The sequence below is a fragment of the Porites lutea genome, chromosome 5, assembly GCF_958299795.1.
Source record: "Porites lutea chromosome 5, jaPorLute2.1, whole genome shotgun sequence".
NCBI classification, from domain to species: Eukaryota; Metazoa; Cnidaria; class Anthozoa; order Scleractinia; family Poritidae; genus Porites; species Porites lutea.
Genome location: NC_133205.1, coordinates 30038325 through 30063439, shown reverse-complemented (window position 1 = coordinate 30063439; position 25115 = coordinate 30038325). Strand labels below are relative to the sequence as shown.

General features: G+C 38.5%; 1 protein-coding gene across 1 annotated transcript; it reads left to right on the top strand.

Annotated features, from left to right (window-relative positions):
* The first annotated feature begins 238 nt into the window (after positions 1-238).
* LOC140938211 (putative leucine-rich repeat-containing protein DDB_G0281931) lies at positions 239-24912 on the top strand. The gene is made up of 8 exons (XM_073387727.1): positions 239-342; positions 1275-1346; positions 2274-2345; positions 8072-8128; positions 8699-8898; positions 14647-14766; positions 20517-22022; positions 24194-24912. Exons 1-8 carry the CDS (start codon positions 239-241, stop codon positions 24343-24345), a joined length of 2283 nt encoding a protein of 760 aa, XP_073243828.1. The 3' UTR covers positions 24346-24912.
* The last annotated feature ends 203 nt before the right edge of the window (positions 24913-25115 follow it).

Sequence of the window (25115 nt, the reverse complement as noted above, 5' to 3'; positions counted from 1 at the left end):
TATTGATTTTCTGTACTTAAAGATGCCAAGGTTATTTGAGGGCGGCGCTCTTTGGATTAAATTCAATGCAATTTTTTCGAAAGAGCGCCATGGCGCTTATTCTTTAGCTTCCTGGTGTTTGAATTCTCCTTATTTAATTTAAATTAAGGGCGGCGCGTTTTCGAGTATATACGGTTTGGATAGTATTTGACGGTTCTATTACATTTGTGGTCAATTTGTATTACATTTGTGCTCAATTATGTCATTTGTGGCTTCAACAGCGCTTCGTAGAGAAAGGGTCACATGGGAAAAGACACCGTGCTGGATGGCAAACGACGCAGTGGGTCAAGAAAAACAAAAAGAGTACATCATTCAAAAAGCTAATATCCTTTCTTTTCAAGGTCCCACTGCGTTGTTTGCCCTCCAGAAAGGTGCTTGAACCATGTGGCAGTTTCTCTGCAAAGGGCTGGCCATTGCACCATAACTTTTTTTCTTTTTATATTAGGAGCTTCTAAAACTAATGAACATTCCGTAAGCGTGTATGTTGTCCAATTGGATGCAAGAATTTAATCACGTTCAAAAGTATTTAGACCTAGTATAACTCCTCGATAATTCCTCTAACAGAAAATTTAGAAGAGTAACTTAAAATTCTTAGTATAAATAGCACTTATACTGCATTTGTTTAAACTGGCCTTTACAGCGATATAGAGTCGTTTTCAAATTACGAAAACGGTTGATGTCAAGCCAGAACAAAGAGCGAAGGACTCATATTTGCGACGTTTACACGTTCACAAGTTTTCATAGCCAAGGAAAACTTGCTCGGGTAGAATATAAAAATTTGCGCATGTTACCGGGACCTTGACGAGTTAAGGAAGTTTTGACATTGTCCCATTATTCATAACCAAGAAAAACTTTTCAGGAAAGACTTGGTGTATTAAGGCAATTTACTAGAGCAATTTTCCTTAACCTTGACAAAGTTCCCTTTCCTTGGTCGTGTAAATAGAACTCAAACCTACACTTTTAAGAGACCAGAGTTTTAGGAATATTGTGCAACTGACACGGTTTTTAGAAACATGAACCGTTCAGGAGTGAAAAGGGTAATTACGATTGCTGAAAAAAGTTCTATAATATGGATACCGGCCTTAAAAATAGAACTGAAGTCTGATCGATCATCTACGATTATTGAAGAATTCTTTCCATATACTCGCCGCAACCGCTGAACTTTTTTTTTCGGCAATCGTAAAGATGTTTAAATATGAAAACCAGTCTCACCTGCAGCCTTTACATTGATGTAGGTTTCTTCACAGCAACGCCATCAAACGCGTCGACGGAAACGCATTTGCTGGTCTTACGAATCTCAAATTAATGTAAGTTTAAAGAACTTTTAATTTGTGTTTTACAAAAAAAAAAAAATTGGCACTTTGATGCAATTCTATCACAGTTCCCCGCAAATCCATCACCAGCGAATACTTCATTATACGAATAACAGAGAGGATGACCGTAAATTAATTTTCTTTTCTTCACTGTCATTCGTATTTCTTATATATATTCTAACAAACAATCTTCTTTATAAAGTTTTCTCTATCCTTTTTTCAAATTATGTTGTTTATTATTTTTTATTTTTTCAATTGCCAAATTATCTCAATTGCATGAACTTTTATCATTGTTGGCCCATTCAGTTTTTGAACATTACCTTAATACAAAAATAATCAAATTTTTAACTGTAACTCCCCCATACTAGTGAATTGACTTTCCGTTTTCTTTTATTCGCTAAATGCCCTGAAGAAGAACGGTTTCTCCGTCCCAAATATCGGGAAACTTCAAGTCGCTTTTGTGTTTGCTGTGTTGTTGTTATTGTTGAATTTTTTTTGGATAAAATAGCAAGATTTGGATGTCATTATTTTATATCAAAAGGTTTAAATAATACTCTAGGCAAACTAAGCTTTCTTCACGGAATCGTGTAATATCCGAGTGCATTGCCGTTACCTACCTCGTTTCCCGGCCGGAAAAAAACAAAAACAAAACAAAACAAACAAACAAACAAACAAAACCAAGACTTCCCTCGTCCCTCCATGAGTATGACCAACTTTCCGCTGCCCGCCCGCCTTTTACCATCCCGTATCCCGCCTTCAAATTTTCTTTTATCCCGCATGCCCGCAACGAAAAAAGGCTTATCTCACCTCCTGCGGCCAAACCTGTTAGGCCCTCATCATACACATCATAACCCAATTGTCATTTAAAGTAACAATTTTCTTGTTTCGTTTCTTTACCTATTCATTCATAACCGTTCACAGGACGCTTTTTGGTAACCCCTTCGGGATATTACCATCAAAGGTGATCGAGAAAATGTCTGCCAATACAAAAGTGTAAGTATGCTTTTTTCTGCAAGCATTTTTTTACAACCCTTCTTTATGGGGCTTTGGGGAACAATGGGAGCAGAGCAATTTGATAGTCTGTATAAGCTGTATTTATGATAAAATGTTTTACAATACTGAATCCTTTAGATAGAACGACAATGATGACGCCGAATGCTTGTTGGTGGCCTGGTCGACCAGGTCTCAGTCAGTTTCAAGAAAATGCAAGACGAGATCCCGTCATACTAAGGGCATGGTTAACGCAGGGTTTTCTGTCTTTTGCACTGGGCAATTAAATCAGTCAGAGATTTACCTGTTCTCCTTTCAAAACAGACACGCGCAATTGTAACAGATATATTTAACCTTGACACTACAAGCTAAGTTGAATGCATTCAAATTTGGGACAACTAATTGCATCATGAATGATTGCTTTTCCGATCTGATAACTTAATAAAATTAAAGCTGATTTTTCAGTGATAGCTTAAAGCCGTTCGGTTGTGGTACTAATTTTCCTTAGTCTTAATAGACCTTGTCACGGTTTTCGACGCCATTTTGACGAGTAGGCAAACGCGTGAGAAATTACAGTGATTGTATGAGAATCTAATGTCGAATAATTTCCGTAGAACGGCTGTTCTGAAAAAAATATGACTTGTAAACTAAAGCTTCACTCCTAAGAATTCTCCTGAAAAAATTTGAGGGCGTTACATGCACTTGAAGACCTAGAACCACTTTTTTAAATTTTCTATACATTTGTCTGTAAGAATGTCCCGGGAAAAATACAGACAAATATATGGAAAATCTGAAGCAAGCCTCTGGAGAAATTTAGAATAGGTACCCCCCCGAAATTTTTTAGGACAATCCTTTGCATTGCAGCTTTCGTTTACAATTGATATTTCTTTCAGAACAGCCGTTTTACGGTAATTATCCGACATTAGATTCTCATACAACCACTGTAATTTCTCACGCGTTTGCCTACTCGTCAAGATGGCGTCGAAAACCGTGACAAGGTCTATTGGTTAAACCACCTAGGGCCTACCATAAACATAAGTTACTTGTTCTACGCACAGGTTTCTATGCCAACATATCTTTGGCCTTGTGCATAAAGTGTTCCGCCGCCTATTGCCCTATTTGTTTGATGAGCAGTGAATAACGAGAGACATAAGCTTCCCAGTACGACAACATGCTGTGTTACAGTATGATTCTTTTTCCTCGCAAAGCGAGACGCGAAGCGCAGCGTGAAGTGAGTTTATAATCTCGTCACCCGCGGCGCGCGCGCGCGCAGTGCGTGGACCGGGTGTGGATTATAGCGAGCTGCAAAACTCGCAGCGCCAATTCTTGTGTATATCCGATGGCGTCCCGATGACGTCATAGAGTAGTTTGACGTCACGGCGCATTTTTTGTTTCTTGGCATCATCCAGGACTGAAAGCGATTTTTCATCATCACAATGACCAAAGTGCTTGGTTTTTTTGCGGTTTTAGGGGTTGGTAAGTGCTTTTTGCAATGAATTTCGAATGAAAAAGTACTTTTAAAAGCAAATGGAAGCAATTTTGGATAATTAGCCTTAAGGTATGAGCGAAAAATCGAGGTAACAAAACACGTTTTGCTCGAAGGCGAGTTTATACCGTATCGGCTTAGTTGGGCATCTGTTCTTGAAATGCGATGAAGTGCGTTTACGTTAGGTTTCCACCGTCCAAACAGCTTTCATTCTTCTGAAAAGTATCTCTGAATTCGGGTTCAGCAGGGCTCGAGTTCGATTCCGATTGGAACCTGTTTCTTTTTTTTTCCTCTTCTTTTCTTTCTTCTTTCTTTTTTTTCCTTTTCTTTTACCTTTAGTCTGCTTTTGAGTTATTGTAGTTTTGTTATATTTCTTTATATTGCTGAAGTTTCTTACATTTATAAATTTTCTTCCTTATTGCTTTATTTTCCTTTAAATTTCTTGCCGTTCTCCCGGAGTCCTTGGCGAGGTCCTGCAATTCACGTATTTCTAGTTGGGCAACAAATTACTCTTTCATTTGGGTGAAATTTGAACATTCAACATCTAAATTAACAAAACTGCAATGGCGTCGTTAGCCTGCGAATACAGCCGCCTCCCAACGCTCCACTTTTCTAGGGATATTTGCAGAGAGAGACGACCCAGTCCGGGACTGGTCTAGCCTGTCCACATTCGTTTTTCTTCCTTTTTTTCTTCTTTTTTCGACAATTTAACAGAGCCCGGTCAATAGATACCCGGCGGTTTTATTTCTATACGCGTTCGACGATCTCTGAAGAGAAACTAGAGGGTCTGTGAACAGGTTGCAACTGGTCAACGACTGCACCCGGCTAACTAGCCGAACAAGTAGTTTTTTTTATTTATTTTTATTTTTGTAGCTTTTACTAAATAATAATAAATAATCTACTAGAAAAGTCATTGTTCGCGGAATAGATTCTTTCCTAGATAAAGGAGATGACTTTTGCTGCCGTTCGTTCGCATAAACAACAGACTTTTAGCTTTAAACTAAAAACTTAAACTAAACTGAGGACGATAGAGCGATTTTCGTATGACCTTGAAATGAAAACGTTCGAACAAAACGGAAACAACAGACGAAGGGAAATAGAGCGATTTGATTGGTTTGTCGAACGGATACAAACGTGGCGTGGCTTTTGGTTGGTTAAGCGAACGCTTTCTAGAACTTTCTAGAACTTTCTAGAAATCAATCGAAACTTCGCTTTGACGTCATACTGCAACACGATTGGTCAATCGAGCAATGCCTTCTCCATATTAAGGTTCTCTTTGGCGGAAAAGCGAGGACTCCATGTTTTGATCTCTTCATCCATAGGCTGATAAAACAAATAACGAACACTTACCGCAACCATTTTTCAAGGTCATGTGAAGATCGCTCTAATAGACAGGAGAAACGAAAACTCGTAAAAAATTAAATCTGGAACCCCATGACTACCAGATTTATTGCATCTGGAACCACACGACTACCAGATTTGTAATGTAAACATTTATTTACCTCATAAGTATGCACTTTTGGGCGATAAATCACAGACGTCTCCCGCTCGTAAAACGTTCCCAGTGTAGGGGAGGGATAGAGACAGCTGTACAGGGTGTTTCAAAAGTTCGTTCCGATTTTTATTCGCTTAATTTCACTGATTATTAAAAAAAACCTTTTGTAAAACTAAGTATGTTATTCATTATTCATTTAACAATGAATAACTAAAATATTATCAACCAGAATGTCCTCCTTTATGTTTACTGACATTTTCTAAGCGGTGAAGTATAGAATGTACGAGCTTCCAAAGCATGTCTAAATTCGCATTTTTTCCAGGCGCAGCGTAGTCACTGTCTTAGCTCGTCTAGTGTTTTGGGGGCGTAGATATTTGCATGTTGTCTCGTCAACGACAATCCAGATGGTCTCTTGTTGGTTCACATCACGTGAGTTTGCCGGCCGGTCCTCCTTTGGTATAAAGTTTTCAAATCCTTCTGACATCATGCCTGCATGAAGTGTACACCACCTTTTTCTCTTCTAGGCTTTCCATTTTTTTGGTAACTTATCCCCATACCGTTGTGCTCGAAACTTTGATCGATATTGTGAAGTTCCATTTTTTTTTACCCTTCTGTTTTGTGGAATTATTATGCATATACTTACAGCTTTTTCGATAACATTTCTCACACAGTTTGTGAAAAAAACGGCCATCCACTCCTTGGTTTTCCTTCTAAGGTCTTTACTTTTGACCACTTGTTCAGTCATTGTTCAGTCAATAATTTGGCAATTTTCGTCAACTTAATGGCCAGAAGACCATGAAAATAGATGCCTAAGCTATAGCACAAACAGCGTAGGCCTACATTTTCGTGAAGGAATAGAGAAAATAGAAGAAAACGGCAAAAATACGAAAACAGAAAACCTACAAAATGGGCAGGAAAAGAATGGCGGGAAAATCCTGGCGAAAGTGTACATTTGGGGCAATAATTAAAATACAAATGATTTCTTCAAATTTTAGTTTGAAATTGCTTTGAACGGTTATTTAAATAAATTTCTTACTTGAATTAGTTTACATTTGCCTAAAGAAGCATTAAATGCTTTGCGCAAAATACAATTTACGATCGGAACAAACTTTTGAAACACCCTGTATTAGCAGGCTGTTGCAACTTTCAGTATATCTCAGTGCTAATAACTAAGATGGCACCTTGGTTGAATATTATTACTTATGAGGATGTCAGGGCATTAAACGTCGCTGTAGAAAACCTAAAGACATAATTGAGCACAATCTTTACTGCGAGAAGGATTCCAACTGGTATTTTGTCGAAAGATTCAGAAAATCGTAAGCTTTTTACGTATGCTTTCAACTTTCTAGTGCCGTGGTTGGTGTCGATACAATGATAAAACAAGTTAAAACTTTCTATTGTGGGCGAAATTTGTGAAACTTGATATCAACAGCTATTTATCACGATAAATGTGCAAGACGGCCAAAACGGTCGATACAAGAACCACAGATTTACCAGTTTATTAACAAAATAAGACAAGAATTCGAAATCGGGAAATTTAAATGAGATCGAGTAACACAAGTGTTGTCGATAACTATACATCTATGGGGAACTTGTAAGAATAACTTGACTTGCGTTGAGGGCTGATTCTCCTAGGGGGAACAACTAATCAACTGAACTTACTTAGCAAAGGCTGTCAATTTAGAGATCTCCATCACCTAACGCAGCAGATAAACACATGCAACCAGAGCCAGTGCCACCACACTTTCCACACCTGAGGCGATGAGTCCAAGCAAGAGTGTACCAGCTTTACCCAGCTCAAAAACCCAGCGAACTCGCAGAGCCACCATCTCAGACTGTTACCAGGGAGGGAAAAGTTCCCTTCCAACAAAGGAGCTACAGGGCAGGACGCATGAAGCAAGTCCCAATCAAATTCAAAAATTAAGCTGAACCATCTCCTCCTGATAGGATATTTAAACTGGCATTGAGAGACAATTGCCTGCATTTGTTGTTTGATATTTTTGCTTCCCCTTCACCTTCGTCTTACCTAAGGTCGACTCTTATTCTTTGTTTTTCTTTGTTTTTTGTTTTTTGTTTTTTAATACAAAAGGGGGGATGTCATAGTATGCAGTGAAGGCCCTCGACGTTTTGTTAGAACTCAATGTTGCGTTACAATTCAGGCTATTTTGACATTGGTTAGAACATTGCCATATAAGGGCATACAAGTTAAATCAGGCGCTTTTACATGTTTTTTAATGGAGCAACCTATTAAATGAGGTGCGGAAATAACTGTTTCTCGCTTCCATTTTACAACAGGTAAACCGTATACTCGTGAAATTAGGACTGAAATAAATTCATTTCGGTTTTGTCAAAATTCAAACAATTTTCCTCGCCTAAAGGCTCTGGGTATTAAGAAGAATATTGCTAAACGCAAGAGAAATTATTTTCCAATTTCACTCGTCACCATTTCATCATGATCACATATACAATTTTTTTTATCAAATATTCGTTTTATTGAGACTTTCTGATGAGTAAAAAAACTGTTTGTTGTTTTTCCAGTTTATATAAACCTTAGCGTGTTTGTAAATCCTTATTTCATAAACATTAAACCAAACTTAGAAGACCACGAAAAAAGAATTATTATAACAATTACGAGCCTACTTCTGGAGTATAACACCCAAAACTCAGGAATAGTATCGTCCATTGTTGCCCTTCCCCGACAACGTCCTTATTTCATAGTGTCAAACATCTGAACAAATATCTTTATAGCGCTGTGACATGTAAAAACTTACACCAGATACCGTCAGGGATCTACAATGCCCTCATGTAAGTAAACAATAACACTCATTTAAAGTTTATTTTGTTGTTTTTGTTGCCTGTTTGTTTGCTGCTTTGTTGTTGTCGTTTTTTTTCTTTTTTTACTAAATGCAGATTAATTTTTTGGGGAGTTTCTTGAATTGAATGACAAAGAAGTCTACTTCAAACTTTCTCACATGTGTTGCTGTTCATTTACGGCACAAACGTTTAGAGCGCAGAGAAACAAAACTATATACCTTTCTAAATTACTTTCTAATCCTTTTTGAAAACGGGTGTATGAAGTCTCCTGATGAGTGAGTGTAACAGCTCACGAAACAGCGTTGTAGAGACAATGTTGTAGCATTTTTTTCTCTTTAGCAACCACCTATATATTATTATTATATGCGAGAAACAACAACCACTGACCCTATACAGCCCAAATAATCATATAAGCAGAATAAATGTTTTGATAGAAAATCTCGCCCTGAGTGGGATTTGAACCGTCCCTGAATAATTCAGATTTACTGGACTGAGCGTCTCCCTCTCTGTCTCGTTCGCCACGATGTGTGATAAACAAACTTGTTATGTTTATTTCCTTAGTGAGTGTACTCCATCGTCATCCTTCTATGTAGTATTCGAAGACACTGGAGATTCAAAAACACATAGTCTTTTTCGCTCGGGCTTTTCATGTACTGGTTGCAGATCCAAAGAAGAACTTGTATCTTTTTGTTCGAATTGTACTTTTTGTATGGCTGGTTCTTATGCTGGTCCTGGAGGCAGATGTATTAAATGCCCTGCAGGTACTTTTTTTTCTAAAATAAGATAACATGAGGATATCTTAAGGGGTTAATGTACCCATTAATTTTGGTAATTGAACTGAGTGGAGTGCAATTTGTCTGAAATGATACGCGTGATTTCAAAATTGAACGAGCTCGCAGCACGAGATTTATTTGAAATCACAAGTATGATTTCGGCCAAAAATTACACGACACAAAGTTCAATTACCACTTTATCACATCCATTTTGAAATCGATTAGCTCTTTACAAATCTCTTTTATTAGTCGACATGGTATAGCGGGGTTTTAAACAAGCGGAACAGGAAACATGTATACATGCCATGTTATCTGCAAAACAGAATGACAGATGTCATTTAGAACTTAAACTGATTCAAGCGTAGCCAACGAAAAAAAATAGTCAAGTTCATTCATTCAAATGATCAAGCTGTTTTAAAATAAAGTTTAATCCTCGTCGTCTGACTCAGTCATATAAGGCCCTTCGCTTCTTCGTGTGGTTGTTCCTGAGACTTCTCTTTTTTGGGGGAGAGAAAAAATTGAAAGTACAGCCGCTGTAATTATACGTTAAGTATACTTTACATGTACTTCTCGGAAAAAAGTACATTTGAAGTATACTTCGTTTGTACTTCAAGAAAAAATATATAAGAAGTATATTTGAAAAATTTTCTTCATTTATACTTCAAATATTTAAGTGTACTTTAATTATACTTCTTCAAACTTCAGTGCTTGTGAAAAATATTTTCCCAGCGAGAAAAGTGTACTTTAAGTATACTTTGAAACTTTTAAGACACATTCTGAGAATATATTAGAAGGCAGTGATCTTGATATCACTTCCAAACAAAAGTATACGCTAAAAGTAGCCAAAAGTATACTTCAACTTGAAAATACAATTTTAGCGTTCTTCTATTGAGGACATAATTGAGATCATGTAAACATTACTTCAAAGTGGTGAAATATATAGTAGGTTTCTAGATGCTCAAATGCACGCAGCACACATCAGCTAGTGTTCAGCTACTTTGTGAGAAGATCATCCGCCTAAATCTTCCATGTTTTCCGTAAGCGAAAGGCAAAGTCACCCAGCTTCTTCCTGGCCAATTTTCTTTAATGTCGTTCGTGGAATTTTAATTTGCATTTAGCTGTAAAAAAAAAATACTGGATGTAATTTAGGTCCACGTCGTTTTACCTCCTTTTACGAGAATCGAACCAAATAGAACGAGAACTGGGAGCAAAACCATCGGCCATCATCAGTCATCTTTACGTCCTTTACGTGAGGGATGCGTATAGGTGTTGAATTACCACTGACTTGCAGTAAGATCGGATCATATACGGGATCTTGTATGTAGATTTCTTAATCCGGTCATGTATGAACATTTACAGCATACCTCACTTCCATATATAGAGAATACTTCATGGAAAGTGCGGGCGTACGGTATTTACGCACGAGTTGTTGACGTATCAGAAATCGAACGAGTGAGCGCAGCGAACGAGTGAGATTGCTGATACAAAAACAACGAGTGCGTAAATACCGTACAAAGCACTTTCCATGTGGTATTGTGTTTATTATATATATACTGAGATTTTAATTCTTGTTTATCGTCTTTAATGACAGACCAAGACAAAACTCTGTTACATGAATTCAAGTTAAAAACTCATGCAAGGATTATAACATAAACTTGAATTTCTGCCAGAAATTTAACATTACAGCAAGCAAATAATGTTAAAATATTATTTCTAAACTTTAATCCGAGTCGGACTCCTCAATTCGGATTCTCTTCCACCTTTTTTCGGTGGTTTCGGTGACGGAACTCCTGGTTTGAATGGTCGGCGAGGTAGTAAGCGCATTAATGGAAATCGTAAATTGTCCTCCACTTATTACTGCTCCATCAAAAAAACTCATCGGGGTTCTACTAGTGCAAGTGCTCGCAGCAGCAGTTTCATTAGTTGCAGTAGTTACTTGTGTTTGCGACGATGCTCGGCTTAAGATGCCTGATATGTTTTTTTGTTGATTTAGGTTCAAGCTACTATAGTTTGTTATGCTTTGCACGTTCTTGTGCCCACTTAACTGCATTATATGCGTTGGCGGAATTTCACTGTCATTAAGTTTTTGAATCATGTGTTTACGAGCACTATGGTTCGTGAGTCGCTCGTTGTTAATGTTTGCTTTTGAAGCCATTGTTTTCATCAAAGTGTTTAATTTATTTACACCCATAGGTGCCGACTTGAACCAGTGTTTTTTGGAGCCGTGTGTTTTCGTGTGGTTTATTCCCAAGTAGAATGGCGAATCGTCAGCCATCATGTTTTCCGGTCGCTTTTCACGGTAAATTTTGTACGCCACGACAGGATCTCGTTCATCACCAGTTGAAAACATTTTCGGGGAAACTTTTCGAACGTTTGAGGCGTCTACTCCAGACCTTGTTTTTGTCTGTCTTTCATTGTAAACTAGATAGTCGTTACCTTGTGCGTCCTTACAAAGCTTTACATCTCCCCAGCACAAATCCCTATGCTCTTGACAACCACGCATTCCAAAGTGAATGGTGTTGTTCAGCCAAACAGTATTCAACAATGATTCAGCAGAACAAACTCCAAGCAAATTGTTTTCGTGAAGTATATCGACTTCTTCGTCCGTGATAGCCACAGCGGCTTTGTCCTTGTTGCCTCGGCCTGCTTTCTTCAGCTCTTTTTGTTTAGCCTGTAAACACTTTCTAAACAATTCAAATTCTTTATCGTTAATGATACTCTTAGTATAATTATTTTTCTTCAAATGTCTTTCAATACTTGAAACAAGGCATCTTAAACTTGAAGGCTCATAATCCTCTCCGTCTTTACGTCTCACAGAACGAATAAACTCCGCAAGGTGCTTGTTTAATTCTGCGAGCTCTATGTCTTGCACTTCTCGCTCGTCGTTCTTTTCGTTTCTCAAAAACGTTTCCAGCAATTTCACATCTCGTTTCGTTTTCTCTTTCGTATTCCTGTTTTCGAGACTTTCCACGTAATCCTCGACTGAAGTATCGTGATCAACAAACCTTTTCTCGTTCATGTTTTTAAGCTTCAACACTTGCGAAAGATTTCTTTAACAAAGTGAAATGCTGCCAGCTGAATGAAAATCACCTTGTTACGGCTCACACGTCAAAAAACATGATACGCAGCACCTGATTGGGCGTATCGTTTTCCTCACACGTGGAAAAAGCAATACGCGCCATTTGATTGGCTGTCGGGTTCTTAGACCAGCTTGTGAACCAAATTTATTTCGCGCCTTTTCAATGGGTAAATCTCAGTACATATATAATAAATGGTTTTTGCGGGCGATACAGACTCAAAGCAAACGTCATTTCGACGACCTTGTCTTCAAGATATTTATATGCTTGAAATATTGCCTTTATCTTCACAATTCGAGTACAATATGACCGGCACGAGAAAAGAAAACAAAAGAAAGAGTACACCATCACTGAAATTTGGCGATAATAGTAAGTTATCGGTTCAATCGCTATCGATTCTCCTTTATCATCGAGTCATTTGCAAAAAGGACATGAATTAAGGCTCAAGTTTTACAAAGTGAAGGCTCATTTTTTTCGTTTGAAGTACCGTGTAAGTTCAAAAATATAAAAACCCAAGTTTTTCTTTTTTTATTTTGAGGCATTTTGTTCCAGTTTTTCAGTGCAAATGATAAGAACGTAATGGAGCAATTTACTTTGTAACCAAAGAAACAGATAAACAGATTTGACATATACTTGGGGCATTTAAGTTATTCCGTGTAATTATTAAGGTGGCTCGATATAGTTTTTCAAGGTCAATACCTCCCAAGTTTGAGCGTAAGCTACGTCGCCATATGCAAAGATTTGGAAAAATTGACGCCACAGTTGTATTAGATAGAGATGAAAATTTGTTATGATCAGGGTTGCAATGACATCGGAGTTGTAATAGCAACGAAATGACGCCATTACCTATTTTACTTGCAACAGTATTTCTAGGTACTGGGAACTGTTCTTCCAAAATCGTTTACTGGAGCTTTTTCCCACGATAGCCGCCTCGATGTTCGTGAAGTTTAAGCGAAATCTGTAAGAGCGTTATCGAGATATTTTGGGAAGAAGTTTTTATGGTTAGAAATACGGTAAAAAATGGACAATCTTGATGTTCGACTGTTATCTGTACTAAACGAAGCGCTTTTGACATGCAATTTCACCTCATAGTAGTTTCAAGCTTTTTAAAAACGTGTGTGAAAGATCATGGAGATACCTTCAGCCGATGGCTAGAAAGAAGGATTTGATTAGTATGTATCAAGGCGCTCTTTTTAGCAGTAATGTAAACATTTCGGTCTACTTTAACAAATTAGCGAATAATTGTTAAACCGCTCGATAAATTTTTTCGAAAATTTAAGACTCTTGAGACTAACCGTCCTTTTATATGACCTCTTAGTTTCAAGATTACTGATACACTGTAAGGCAGTAAAATAAGGGCTTGAATTCGATAATATTTTGTCAAGAGTTTTGTGTTTACAAGTGATAGCCTCTCATTATTCAGGGGTATTGTCTCCAAAATTCATATTTTCGTGCACAACAATAGCTAGCATTTTTGCATATGTCAAATGCATTTTTAGTTACTGCTGTTCACGTGAAAATGAAACCTTGAGACAATACCCCTGAATAATCAGAGACTCGATCTCACTTGTAAAGACAAAATTTCCGACAAAATATTAGCGAATTGTAGCCCTTATTTTACTGCCTTACAATATATCAATAATCTTGAAACTAAGAGGTCATATAAAAGGACAGTTTATCTCAAGAGTCTTAAATTTTCTAAAAAATTTATTGAGCGGTTTAACAATTATTCGCTAATTTGTTAAAGTAGACCGAAATGTTTACATTACCGCTATAAGAGCGCCTCGATACATAATAATCAAATTCTTCTTTCTAGCAATCGGCTGGAGGTATCTCCATGATCTTTCACACATGTTTTTAAAAAGCTTGAAACTACTATGAGGTGAAATTGCATGTCAAAAGCGCTTCGTTAAGTACAGATAACAGTCGAACATCAAGATTGTCCATTTTTTACCGTATTTCTAACCATAAAAACTTCTTCCCAAAATATCTCGATAACGCTCTCACAGATTTCGCTTAAACTTCACTAACATCGAGGCGGCTATTGTAGGAAAAAGCTCCAGTAAACGATTTTGGAAGAACAGTTCCCAGTGCCGAGAAATACTGTTGCAAGTAAAATAGGTAATGGCGTCATTTCGTTGCCACGATAACTACGATGTCACTGCAACCCTGATCATAACAAAGTTTCATCTTTATCTAATACAACTGTGGTGTTAATTTTTCCAAATGTTTGTTTATGGCGACGTAGTTTACGCTCAAACGTGAGAGGTATTCACTCAAAAAAACTGTATCGAGCCACCTTAATATAAGCAAAACATGAAAATGTGGTATTATGAACTCATGTAATTGGCCACTGTAGATAGGTTGAAGTACTAATTTTAAAACCAGGTCACAGTTGGTAAAACTTAAGGTATAAGATTAAGGATCACCATTGATTTCGAAATGGATGTAAAAATTCGCTTAATCAGTGTTTTGTTTCAGCTGTGAGGAAGTGACTGTGTCTGAGCAACTGAAAAGGAAAGGTCCCTTAATTACCACGTTCCCCCTAATTTCCGGCGTTCTTTAGGTCCAGAAAATATTTGTTGTGAACAGTCTAGCAAACTGTTCTTAAATTTTACAAACCTGGACTAAAACAATTCCATACGCTGATTGATTTTAGGAGGCTTTTACCAAAGCGAAATGGGAGAGGTCTCCTGCAAGAATTGTAGCACAGGCACTTACGTTTCAGAGGAACGTCATCCTGGCAAAACTCCGACTGACTGTCACGCATGTCCGTACGGTAAGAGCGAAGTTCCTTTAAAGGAAAGTTTCTTGGTATTGCGGGTGGCAGGGTTCGTACAGAGCCTTGAATTCTTGAAAAAAAGTCTTGAAATTTGCCAAGCAATTTTCCAGACCTGTAAAAAAGTTTGGAAAATGGAGAGGAAGTCTGGATAAATGGTAAAAAGTTTTTGAGGTTAGGGTTTCTCAAAGCTACCAACGAGTGCTTGATAAGTAATTTTCTTTTTTGTTTTGGTCAAATCTTATTCAATCTCGCCCGTACGTTTGCAGCGCATCACGAAAAAACCTTTAAGTTTGCTTCCTAAGTTTTCTTTAAGGTCTCCTTTGATCACCTATTTGATAACGGTGTGTCTGGAAAAAGAAATCATTGTTTTGGAAAAAAGTCTTGAAGAAGCCTTGAATTTTGGATTCAAAAATATGTACGAACCCTAAAGGTGAAGCTATCACTAAATGAGCAATATCCACACCAAAACACAATACCTAACCAACAAAACATACACTGTTATACTTTCGCACATCTCTCAGGTCTCTTATTGTGATTACGTAACGTACTCAATTACTATGATGACGGCTCAAACTAACCCAGTAAATCGGGCCAATCAATAGCGCGAAAATCCAATTCTAGACATAGGAAAATTGGACTGAGGGATTTTAATCAAACAAGCCCAAAAACGAAAAACTAATGGAAATTAATTCTAATAAAAGTTCTCACGCTTTGAATTGCGATTCAACTTTGGTGTTTCTAGACCGGTTTAAACTTCGACGACGAAATTGCCGAGCCAACAATTAAGTTCATCCCTGTCAGTGATATTCAAAATCTCAGGATTGACTTGGAGAATTGTCTCACTGTCTCCAATGATTTGGACCATCAAATCGTTGCCTTCCTCCATCCATTCAGACCAGACACGGTTGACACGGACTGTCCACGATACGTTTATTCGTGTATTTGCGGTATTCGAGATGCCTTGTTCTTTTCTCAAGTTCTTCATCGTCAACGATAGCAATCATTCCATGGTCTGCCGAAGTTTCCCGTGGGGTCTGTCTGTTTCCCATGCTAAAGTAAGGTTCCAATACTTCTTGCGAAAAACAACATTGTGTCAGAAAAGAAAAGCTCTTCGTCGCTGTCCATGAACTCCATGATAACATGAAAGCATGGACTGACGTACTGAATAATCGAACTCGCCCATAAAATGGTCAAAACAACTGAACAAAGAAACCAAAAAATACAAAGCAAACTCCCTTGAGGACGCCACAAAAATCTCACAATTTTGTAACTTTCATTGTTTTTTTATTTAATTCGAGGAAGGTCTGAGCTTGCAAGAGGCTAGACGAGTGCTTTGTTCTCTTAAACAAAAGGTCTTTATTACTGAATTATGGCATAATATCATGAAATAAGTCAGATAAATGCCGAGAACGGACAGTATTAATCCATACACATCCCGACTGGGACGTATATGGATTAATATCAACGTTCTCGGTTTTTATCTCTTACATAAATAACACAGGAAATATACCTCAGGTGAAATTTTCTAACAATTCTGCTATTAGCATCGACAATAAGACATCTGATTTGTGACGTCTAGCCGACTTTGTGCTATTTTGGTTTAAAAAATGAATTTTGGTCAAATACCAAATAAAAGTAGAGTCCGATGTCTAATTTTTATTACGTCATCACTAATAAAGTGTGAGATTGCCCAAATATTTTATGATTGATTTGACAGTCTTAGACCCTGTTTACATGGATTGGGGGACCCCGGTCTAGTGGGGTAAGTTTCTTTTGTTTTGTGTCCCCCAGAGCGTGAAAACAAAAGAAACCAACCCCACTAGACCGGGGTCCCCCACTCCATGTAAACAGGCCCTACAAGATGTCTTGCAAAGACTATGTGAAGAAATTAATTATGTACAAAGATTGCCGCTCATTGGAGATATTAGCCACTTTGGGATTTTGCAGGGAATAGACAACAAACTAATTGAAACATAGTACACAAATAATCACCTTCTTATCTGCAAAAAAAAAAAACCGCGACCTAAATGGTTCAAAGCCAAGAGCTCGCTGAAACTAGACCTAGATCCAATTTTCCTATGTCTAGAATTGGTTTTTCAAGGCACAATCAGCTAAGCTAAACACCGACGAAACGTTTTTGTGGCTGGCACAGAATATTTTGGAGCAACAGCTCAAACGCGCGACCACATACCTGAGTTCTGCCTGTCAACACCATGGGGAAATCACACAATCACACACTTTCGCGGCACTGATACGACTATCCACAACCACGTATTATCTTCTCACGTTCAACGCAAGTGAGATATCGTCAAAAAAACTCAGCTTATTGACAGATATATTCACACCAGAAAAAAAAACTACCGTAAAATTCCGAAAGTAAGCCCAAGGGCTTATATTTTTCAAAGGCCCTTTTGAGGGGCTTATTTTTGGAGGGGCTTGTCTAAGGAGGGAAATTTGCGTTTCAAGATCGATTGGGCTAACCTTATAGTTGGAAGTAAATTTACCGTTCATGCTTTGTTTTACTTTGTATTTTAGGGCAATTTTCCAAGTACAAGCCCCTGGGGGGCTTGTATTTAGAGGGGCGATTTAACGGAGGGTTTTTTGTGTTACCAGTCTGGGGGACTTTGGAGGGGCTTATATATGGAGGGGCTTATTTTCTCTTGGCTCGGGTCGAAGTTCACCGGCAATTTTGCTCTCGCCTAATTAATTTGACTCCTAAAAGCCTGTTACCGAGGCCAAAGACTTAGTGGTCACCTTCGGCCCGGTTCAAAAGGCGAACTTCACATGTGCCGAAATTGAGGTGTTTCAATACAGTTTTTCAGAGGCCATACCTATATTTTTCAATCGCCTTAAAAGTCTTTTTTTTCCTTGTCCGATCGGTATAAAATTTTCATCATTATTTGGCTATTGACTGAAATTTGTGAAAATGTAGTTTTAAGTAAAATCGATATTACTATGACAACAATAAACAAAAAACTTTGAACAAAACACTTTAAATTTTTACAAATTTCAGTCTATCGTGAATCATTGGTGAAAATTTTAAAGCGATCAGACAAGGATAAAAACATTTTTAAAGCGATTGAAAAATATCAGTATGGCCTCTGAAAAAACTATATCGAAACGCCTTAATAGGGACCTTAGGCAGCCAGGACGAGTTTGTGGACGACGACGAGAGAAGACGAGTGAGGTCTGGGTCGAGAACTTCTTCCAAAGCGGAAAAAACAGATGTTTAAGCAAGTTCCCGTCTCGGCTCGTCGCCGAAATGGGTAGACTGCACCGAATGGCTTCTTTGAAATACGAGAGTTGCTTCTTTTTAGCGTGAGAACAACACAATTAACGAGGAAGAATATTTCCTGCTCTCCGAAGGATTTAAATCGGTAAACCGTTTATCAAATGAAAAGGCTTGAATCGAATCAAACAGAACAGAGCTGGTTTTGTTGTCCTATACATTTTACAGGAGTTAATTTAATCTATTTAGGTCGACCCAAACTATTAAGTTCGACTGTTGATTCAGACGGTCGAACTTTACATGTGCCGAACCTAATTCGTGGCGAAAAGGAATGTCATCTTTACTGCTTAAAATAGGGAAATAAACTGAAAAAAGTAAAATTCACCAAGCCTGGAAATTCTTGCTTTTAGTGTGATTTGTGTTCTGTTATGGCAAGAAGACAACTGGGGAGATCGTGATCGTGATATTTGAATAAAATAAAGTAACGCCATGAAGTTTAAAATACAGTGAGATTTCTTTATGGATGTAACGAAAGGCAACTTTTTAGAAGACCGTTTTAAGCTGTCTAGTTTCAGTCTAAAAATCTGCGAGGTAATTGCTGGTAACTGTCGTTACCCTTCTGTGAGTTCTGTCCGCACAGGCGTGAAAACCCACTAAATAGCCAATCCGAAGCGCGGTTATATTGAAAAATACGTTAACATAATTTATGCATTTTGTTCAGCACATGTGAAAACGATATATGAATCGAAGTCGATCTTTTGACGTTGTATTCGACAAGCTCAGTCCAATCGAACGGCAAAGTCGACCCACAAACAAAAGTATCGCTCCTAATTGATTCGTATTCTTTACATGTGCCGAACCTAACCATTAGGTTCAGCACATGCTTGAATCGAACGAAATCGTACCTTTCTGTCTCAGCCCGGATCAGCGTGATTGACAAAACAAGACTACAATACGATATGGGAAGATGCAGACTCTGCGAATCGTATTAACTTTGTCCCATCTCGGAGTTTTACATAATGTTCTGCGGGAAACTTTTCTCAAGGTGACCAATAACGAAATGTAAACTGCTTAACGGCACAGAACCAGCTTTAGGCGCGCACCAAGAGAGGATAAAGGGGACAGAGAAGGCATCCCCCATACACACCCTATTCCATAGGTAATTCGTCTCGAGTTATTTTTAAGACCATACATCCCAAGGGGGATTAGACAACAGCCAATCACATAGCGCGAATGTGTACCGCGTGGATGACCCACGCTCAGAGCCACGCGTCCTTCACGAATTGACGCAGAAAAAATTGGCGGAAGACGTGGAGAGCGATACTGCTATTTGTTTTGTCGACGAAAACGACTTAAGATAGAGTTCTGCTTAAGCTGTGTCAGCGAAACGGAAATTAAAAAAGAATCGCCCTTCCTCTCTTGTATAGAGCTAACAGTACAGCAGGGAAATCCTTCATACACTGAATATTCTCTCAGAATCATTTATAATTTACAGTTTGAAGAGAGCAATTTATGGTTTGATATTTATTCTTGTATTAGTCTTTTATTATTCAACAAAAATAACACTTGGCGTCCTACTTGCTTCATTAGGCTGATTTAGCAACAGAACGGGAACGTCATTTGACGACGGGGAAGGTGCGGAAAGCACTAAACTCGACTTCCGGTACTCAATTTGCCGCTCTGCCATTGGTCAAGCCAGTAGTTTGATTTGCGTGCGCAGTCGTCAACAGACGTCCCCGTTCTGTTGCTAAATCAGCCTATTATACAAACGACAGGTTTCAATAGACCGGCGAAATTTCTCATTTTAGCACTGAGGTTACGACATCTTCGATTTCACGGGTTGTCAAAGAGTGCAGCGATTCCCTTTTCCCAGGTGAGCGCCGACTCATTTCGCTTCAATATTCAGGAACGCTCTCGATCTCTTCACGCTTTCATTGCCTTTCGCCCGACATGTTTTGCACGGCGTTTAGTCATGCGAAACCTCTACGAAACACCCACGCAGCGCGCGAGGTAACTTTATCCCGATTCTAAAAATAACTCGAGACGAATTACCTATGGAATAGGGTGTGTATGGGGGATGCCTTCTCTGTCCCCTTTATCCTCTCTTGCGCGCACTGGTTACAAATAACTGTCACTTGTGTTAGACAGGGAATTGTGGGTAGGGACGGGAAAAAAGTAAAAGAGGGAGGGAGAGAGGGGGAGGGGTTAGGTAGAAATTCGTGAAAATCTGTGTACAGCCACTTCTACACAAATCCCTAACCGCAAAGCGGCCAAAAAAAGGACATAAGCAAACAACACAGTAAACAAGCTAAGACAGGGGAAGTTGAGAGAAGTTACAAAATGTTTGCTAACCCTGTTTTCATAAATTCAGGTAGATATATAGATTTAAGCTAAAACAGTTGAATATATACAACAATTACTTGCACCATTTTGAACTGTTATTGAAATGTTGCATGTTCCGTGGTGAAGCTTGTTTCAAATTTCTCAGCACTAAATCGTTTTACTTGTATATGGGTAGGTACACTCTCCAATGAAACTGCTGGTCATCGCGCATGCAAATGCCTTCCTGGATTTTACCGCATGGATCGTTTTGGCTCCTGCTCTGAATGCCCTGCTCACGGTATAAAGTGTGTCAACGATACAGCAATTCTAGCACCAAATTATTATTGGAAATGGCCAAGTGAAAAGGAAAAAAGGTTTTATAGCAACTTCGTTAAAAATATTTACACACTGGAGCCTCCATACGACAAAACTTTCTCCAGGTTTCAGGGAACGCTACCCCAGCCCCAAAAATGTCCATATCCTAAATCCTGTAATGGCGGAGTTGACTCGTCCTGTCAAGACAAATTCAAAGGAATTTTATGTGCCTCATGCTCTATCAACCACTACCTCCGATTTAACACGTGCCTGGAATGCCCAAGAATGGTTAACACAATCATATCATGCGTAGTCGTAGTTCTGGTATTTGTTGCGGTGTTTTTAGTGGTTCTTTGGGGTGACTCGAAACGCACAGAAAACAATCGTACGGTTGCAGATGTCGTTATGTCTTGTTGCAAAATTGTTATTGGATTTTATCAAGTCACTGCTGGAATTTTTTCTGCGCTTGTGTATGTTCGATGGCCTGTTATTCTAATCTCCATGGAAAAATATTTGAACTTTGTTGAGGGTAACATACTGAAGTTCGCACCTTTAAGCTGCATTTACTCTAAATTGCGTCCAGATCCATTCCTACAATTTTCTCTCGCTGTTGGCATAAACATATTTGTTGTTTCCCTTATTCTTCTCTACCTCTTCCTGAAGAAACGCTACATAAACAATACGGAGGATTCAATGAGCGAAAAGATGATCCAAATATCGAGGCTTAAAAAGTCTTGCTACCGTAACATATTCTTATTTCTTCTGTTGTCTTACCCAGTGACGAGCAAGAAGATCATTGACATTCTGCCGTTGCCTGGTGTATGTGTCAACATGTGCTTCAGTAAAAGCGATTGTATCTCCCTACTGAGGGCTGATTACTCCATCCACTGCTATACGCCTCGGCACAAGATCTTCTGGAAAATTGCTGCAGTGTTTGCCTTTTATCCTATTGCATTTCCGTTAATGCTACTGCTTCCCATTTATAAATATCGACAGGCGGAAACGGAGAAAGAAATTGCCTTCGGCTTGAGGGTGTTTTTTGAAAATTACAGGGAGAAATACTGGTTTTGGGAAACACTTGAAATGTACCGCAAACTTCTCCTTATCTCCTTGATTCTTCTTTTTGGGTCAGAAAGCCACTCTCAGATTGGTTTCGCTTTGGTCATAACAAGTGCCTCGGGGATAGCCTACACCCTTTTCAGGCCCATCAAAGGAAAGTTTGAAGATCGTCTCCAAACGTGTGTGCTTTGGATAACATTTTTCAACGTTTGCCTTGGTTCTTTATATGGTCAGTCTGATGGAAGGAAAAAGCACGTGGAAAACGACTCCATTTTCATCAATGTTTTGTTCCTTCTCCTTAACAGCTCCGTCTTGATCGTGGCTGCAGGTGAGTTCTGCCTTTCAGAGACTCCTTAGTGTAACTAGTGAAATTTTTCGATATTTCTTAGAGGTATTCCTATGAATGTTGAATGATCAGTCCCGTGAAAAAAAAAAAGAAAGAAGGATACGTATGCGTCAAAATACACTATTTCAAAGTAGGGAATGGTACGTGCGTTTAAATGTTTACCTTTGGAATGTGCTATTGCATTTAATATCCGTCCTCCCCGGTTGTGGTTCTACCTTTTCTTCTTACGCGAGAAGATTAAATAAAGTTGCATTTACCCCTGAAGACTTCCATAAAATATTGGTTTATCCCTTAAGAATAAGGGTCCTACCCCGTCCTACCGGGCGGGGGCTGGAGGAGGGGGACGGGTATAAAATGTAATAGCCCAATTGTGGTTGCAGATGAATGTCACCAAAGTGGAGAAGTTTTTACGATTCACTGAACTATGGCGACGAGTTTAATCGGGGGAAAGGGGTTTGGCAGAGCCACGTTCTTTTTTTTTTTTTTTTTTAACCAAGTTTAAAGTGTCAGCGCAGAATCAGCGCAGTATCTTTGATAACTACAACCAGAGTGAAATATAAAAACGTTCTTAGCGTTAAACAATGATGTAAATATTATTATCCCCATATATAACGAACTGAACACAACACAGCACTTTGGAAATTCGAAATAGTTCTTAAGGGCGCCCAGAACGGCTGGTAATTGAGTCTGTTACTCTGTGTAATGAAATTGTTCTTTTAGCATAACATGTATAAACGATGTCAGATTTCCCCACAGTTCCCAATTCCTAATAGCCCACTTCTGAGTGATAGCCTGGGACCAAAACTAAGTGCGCGCGTATTTATGGGATTGTTTGGGGGGACAAAATGAGCAGCCACCTTGTGTCATGACGGGGCATGCAAGTTGTTGTGTCCCTTCGTGCACAAGTAACTTCAGGAACTCCACTGGTCTGGCATTCTATAGAATACCAAAGACAACTGACGTATCCAGCGAGAATATGTACTTTTGTTTCGGAACGCTAATTTGAAGTACACGGATTTGCATTCCTCTAGTTTTTCTCCAAGTAAGATCTCCCAGGCACATCTTCCTTCAGTTTGACATTTTAATGTTTTTTTTTTCTTTCAATTGCACCTTTTTTTTTCTTATTTTAATTTGTTTTAACTCCGCTTAAACATTCCACCCCACTTTCCACCATGTTTGTTTACATTTCCGTCCCCCCAAATAATGCCATAAATGCGCGCACGCCTAGTTCGGGTCCCAGGCTATCAGTCTTTTCCGAAGTGAGCTATGTTCTGCAAACCAACTATAATCCAGCTGATGTTTGTTGTCTATTCAACTGTAAGTTACCCGAATTGAACGTTCTCAATATCCCCCGTAGCATTTCTTAGCATGATTTTTCTCCAAAGGGCTCCTTCAAAGGAAACGAAGGGTTCTGGGAAAGACAAGTCTAAAGTCTATGACGTATTTCCGTTTCCGGTACCTGACCCATTCTAACAAAAATCGAGTTTCTTTCCGTGCCCAGGCTTCTCGCGCACTGACTTTATGTTACATTCTCCTGAAGTGGAACGTAATTGTAATTGCTGCATGAGTTAAAAGCTTTGCTACAAATTGAAGCAACTAGGGAAGCCAGTGTGTTATTGTTGCCATGGTGTCAGCTTCTGAAGTTTTAAGAAAATTCGAGCCTCTGGCTTGGTGTAATCACCATCATCATAAGGACCATCACCATCACAAGCTGATTCGGGGTAATAAATCAAACACGACACCCAGTAATTTATCCGATTTCCAGATAACGAAAAGTGGGTTGAAAAACGAAGTGTAACCAAGATAATGTTTAATCAAGTCCCATTTCTAGATTATTTATCGAATGAAACACTGAGTGGAGTAGCTTCGTAGATGAATAATAATTTTTGGATTTTGGAAGAAATTTAAAGCTAAAGCTAACATTTTTTTATGCGGTAATTAAGAACTGATATCAATCCTCACTGTAGTTGTTTCCTTTGTTTCCTTTTCAAGAGTTATTTTAAAAATGAGTTAGGAAATAACAATTATATTTTAGTTCACGATTTTGAAGAGGTGAATCTGCAAGGGGCGAATTTTCTCTACCTTCTACATGTATTTTCAACAATGCTCTTCATCATTCTGATTAATGATGGCTTTTTTGCTTGTTCTTTTAGTTAAGGGATTCCTTTACTTGAAGTCTACTTGGAGAAAAGTGTCTTCCTGCCTCAAGCAGTGTTTTTACCTGGTTTGCCACCCCTGGTGTGGATGTAGTTGCGGACAACAGGAAAATGCTAATGAGTACATACTCATCCAAGATGAAGATTGAAATAGCCTCTAGAAATGGACTTCAGTGCGAACTTTGGTTAAAAACGGTGTAAAAAATTGCTTTAACATTAGTTAAACTAAATTAGGTGATAAATAGATTGCCAATATTAATATCAAAGGCTATAACTTTTACCACTCTGCTTCGCGAACAAGCGCGGGCGGAGCTGCTTTATATATAGCCGACAATCTTAAAGGTATACGTAGACCTGAGATTAAATTTAATACGGAACAAGTTGAATCTCGCTGGGCAAAAATTAATGCTGGTAAAGACAAAAGGAACGTGATTATAGGCTGCAGGTATATACATCTTACTAGCAACTTAGAACAATTTCGAAACCAATGAAATTATGTTACAAAAAACACTTAATCCCAATAGACACGAAATTTACGCTTTTGGCTATATTAATGTTGATTTTTGAAAATAGAATGACTAAAACCATTTGTCAGTTGTCAGTTAAATTTTAGGCTTTTTGTCAGTTGTCAGTTAAATAGTTATTAATGATCAACTATGAAACTTATTTGTATATTTGTGATGCGAAATCTAGCTTGAAAGGCACAAATAATGTCAATTAAACATTAAATTCGATAACTGATGCAAAAGCAGTTTTGCTGTTGTAAGCGTTTCAAGTGACCCTCCATTTCTCAGGTCTTTTCCAACAATTAAGCCAATCAATATTTATGCCAGAATATTGTACACGCATCATGCCTCCCGGGCATGCCTGTGGACTAAATACATCGATCTCACGCATTAAGGACAATTTTTCACGCCTG

Excerpts from the sequence above, each read along its gene's own strand:
- LOC140938211 (XM_073387727.1), top strand. The coding sequence starts at position 239 with ATGTCATTTGTGGCTTCAACAGCGCTTCGTAGAGAAAGGGTCACATGG. Across the intron at positions 8,129-8,698 it reads GGGATCTACAATGCCCTCAT|TGAGTGTACTCCATCGTCAT; the intron begins GTAAGTAAACAA and ends TTATTTCCTTAG. Across the intron at positions 22,023-24,193 it reads CGTCTTGATCGTGGCTGCAG|TTAAGGGATTCCTTTACTTG; the intron begins GTGAGTTCTGCC and ends TTGTTCTTTTAG.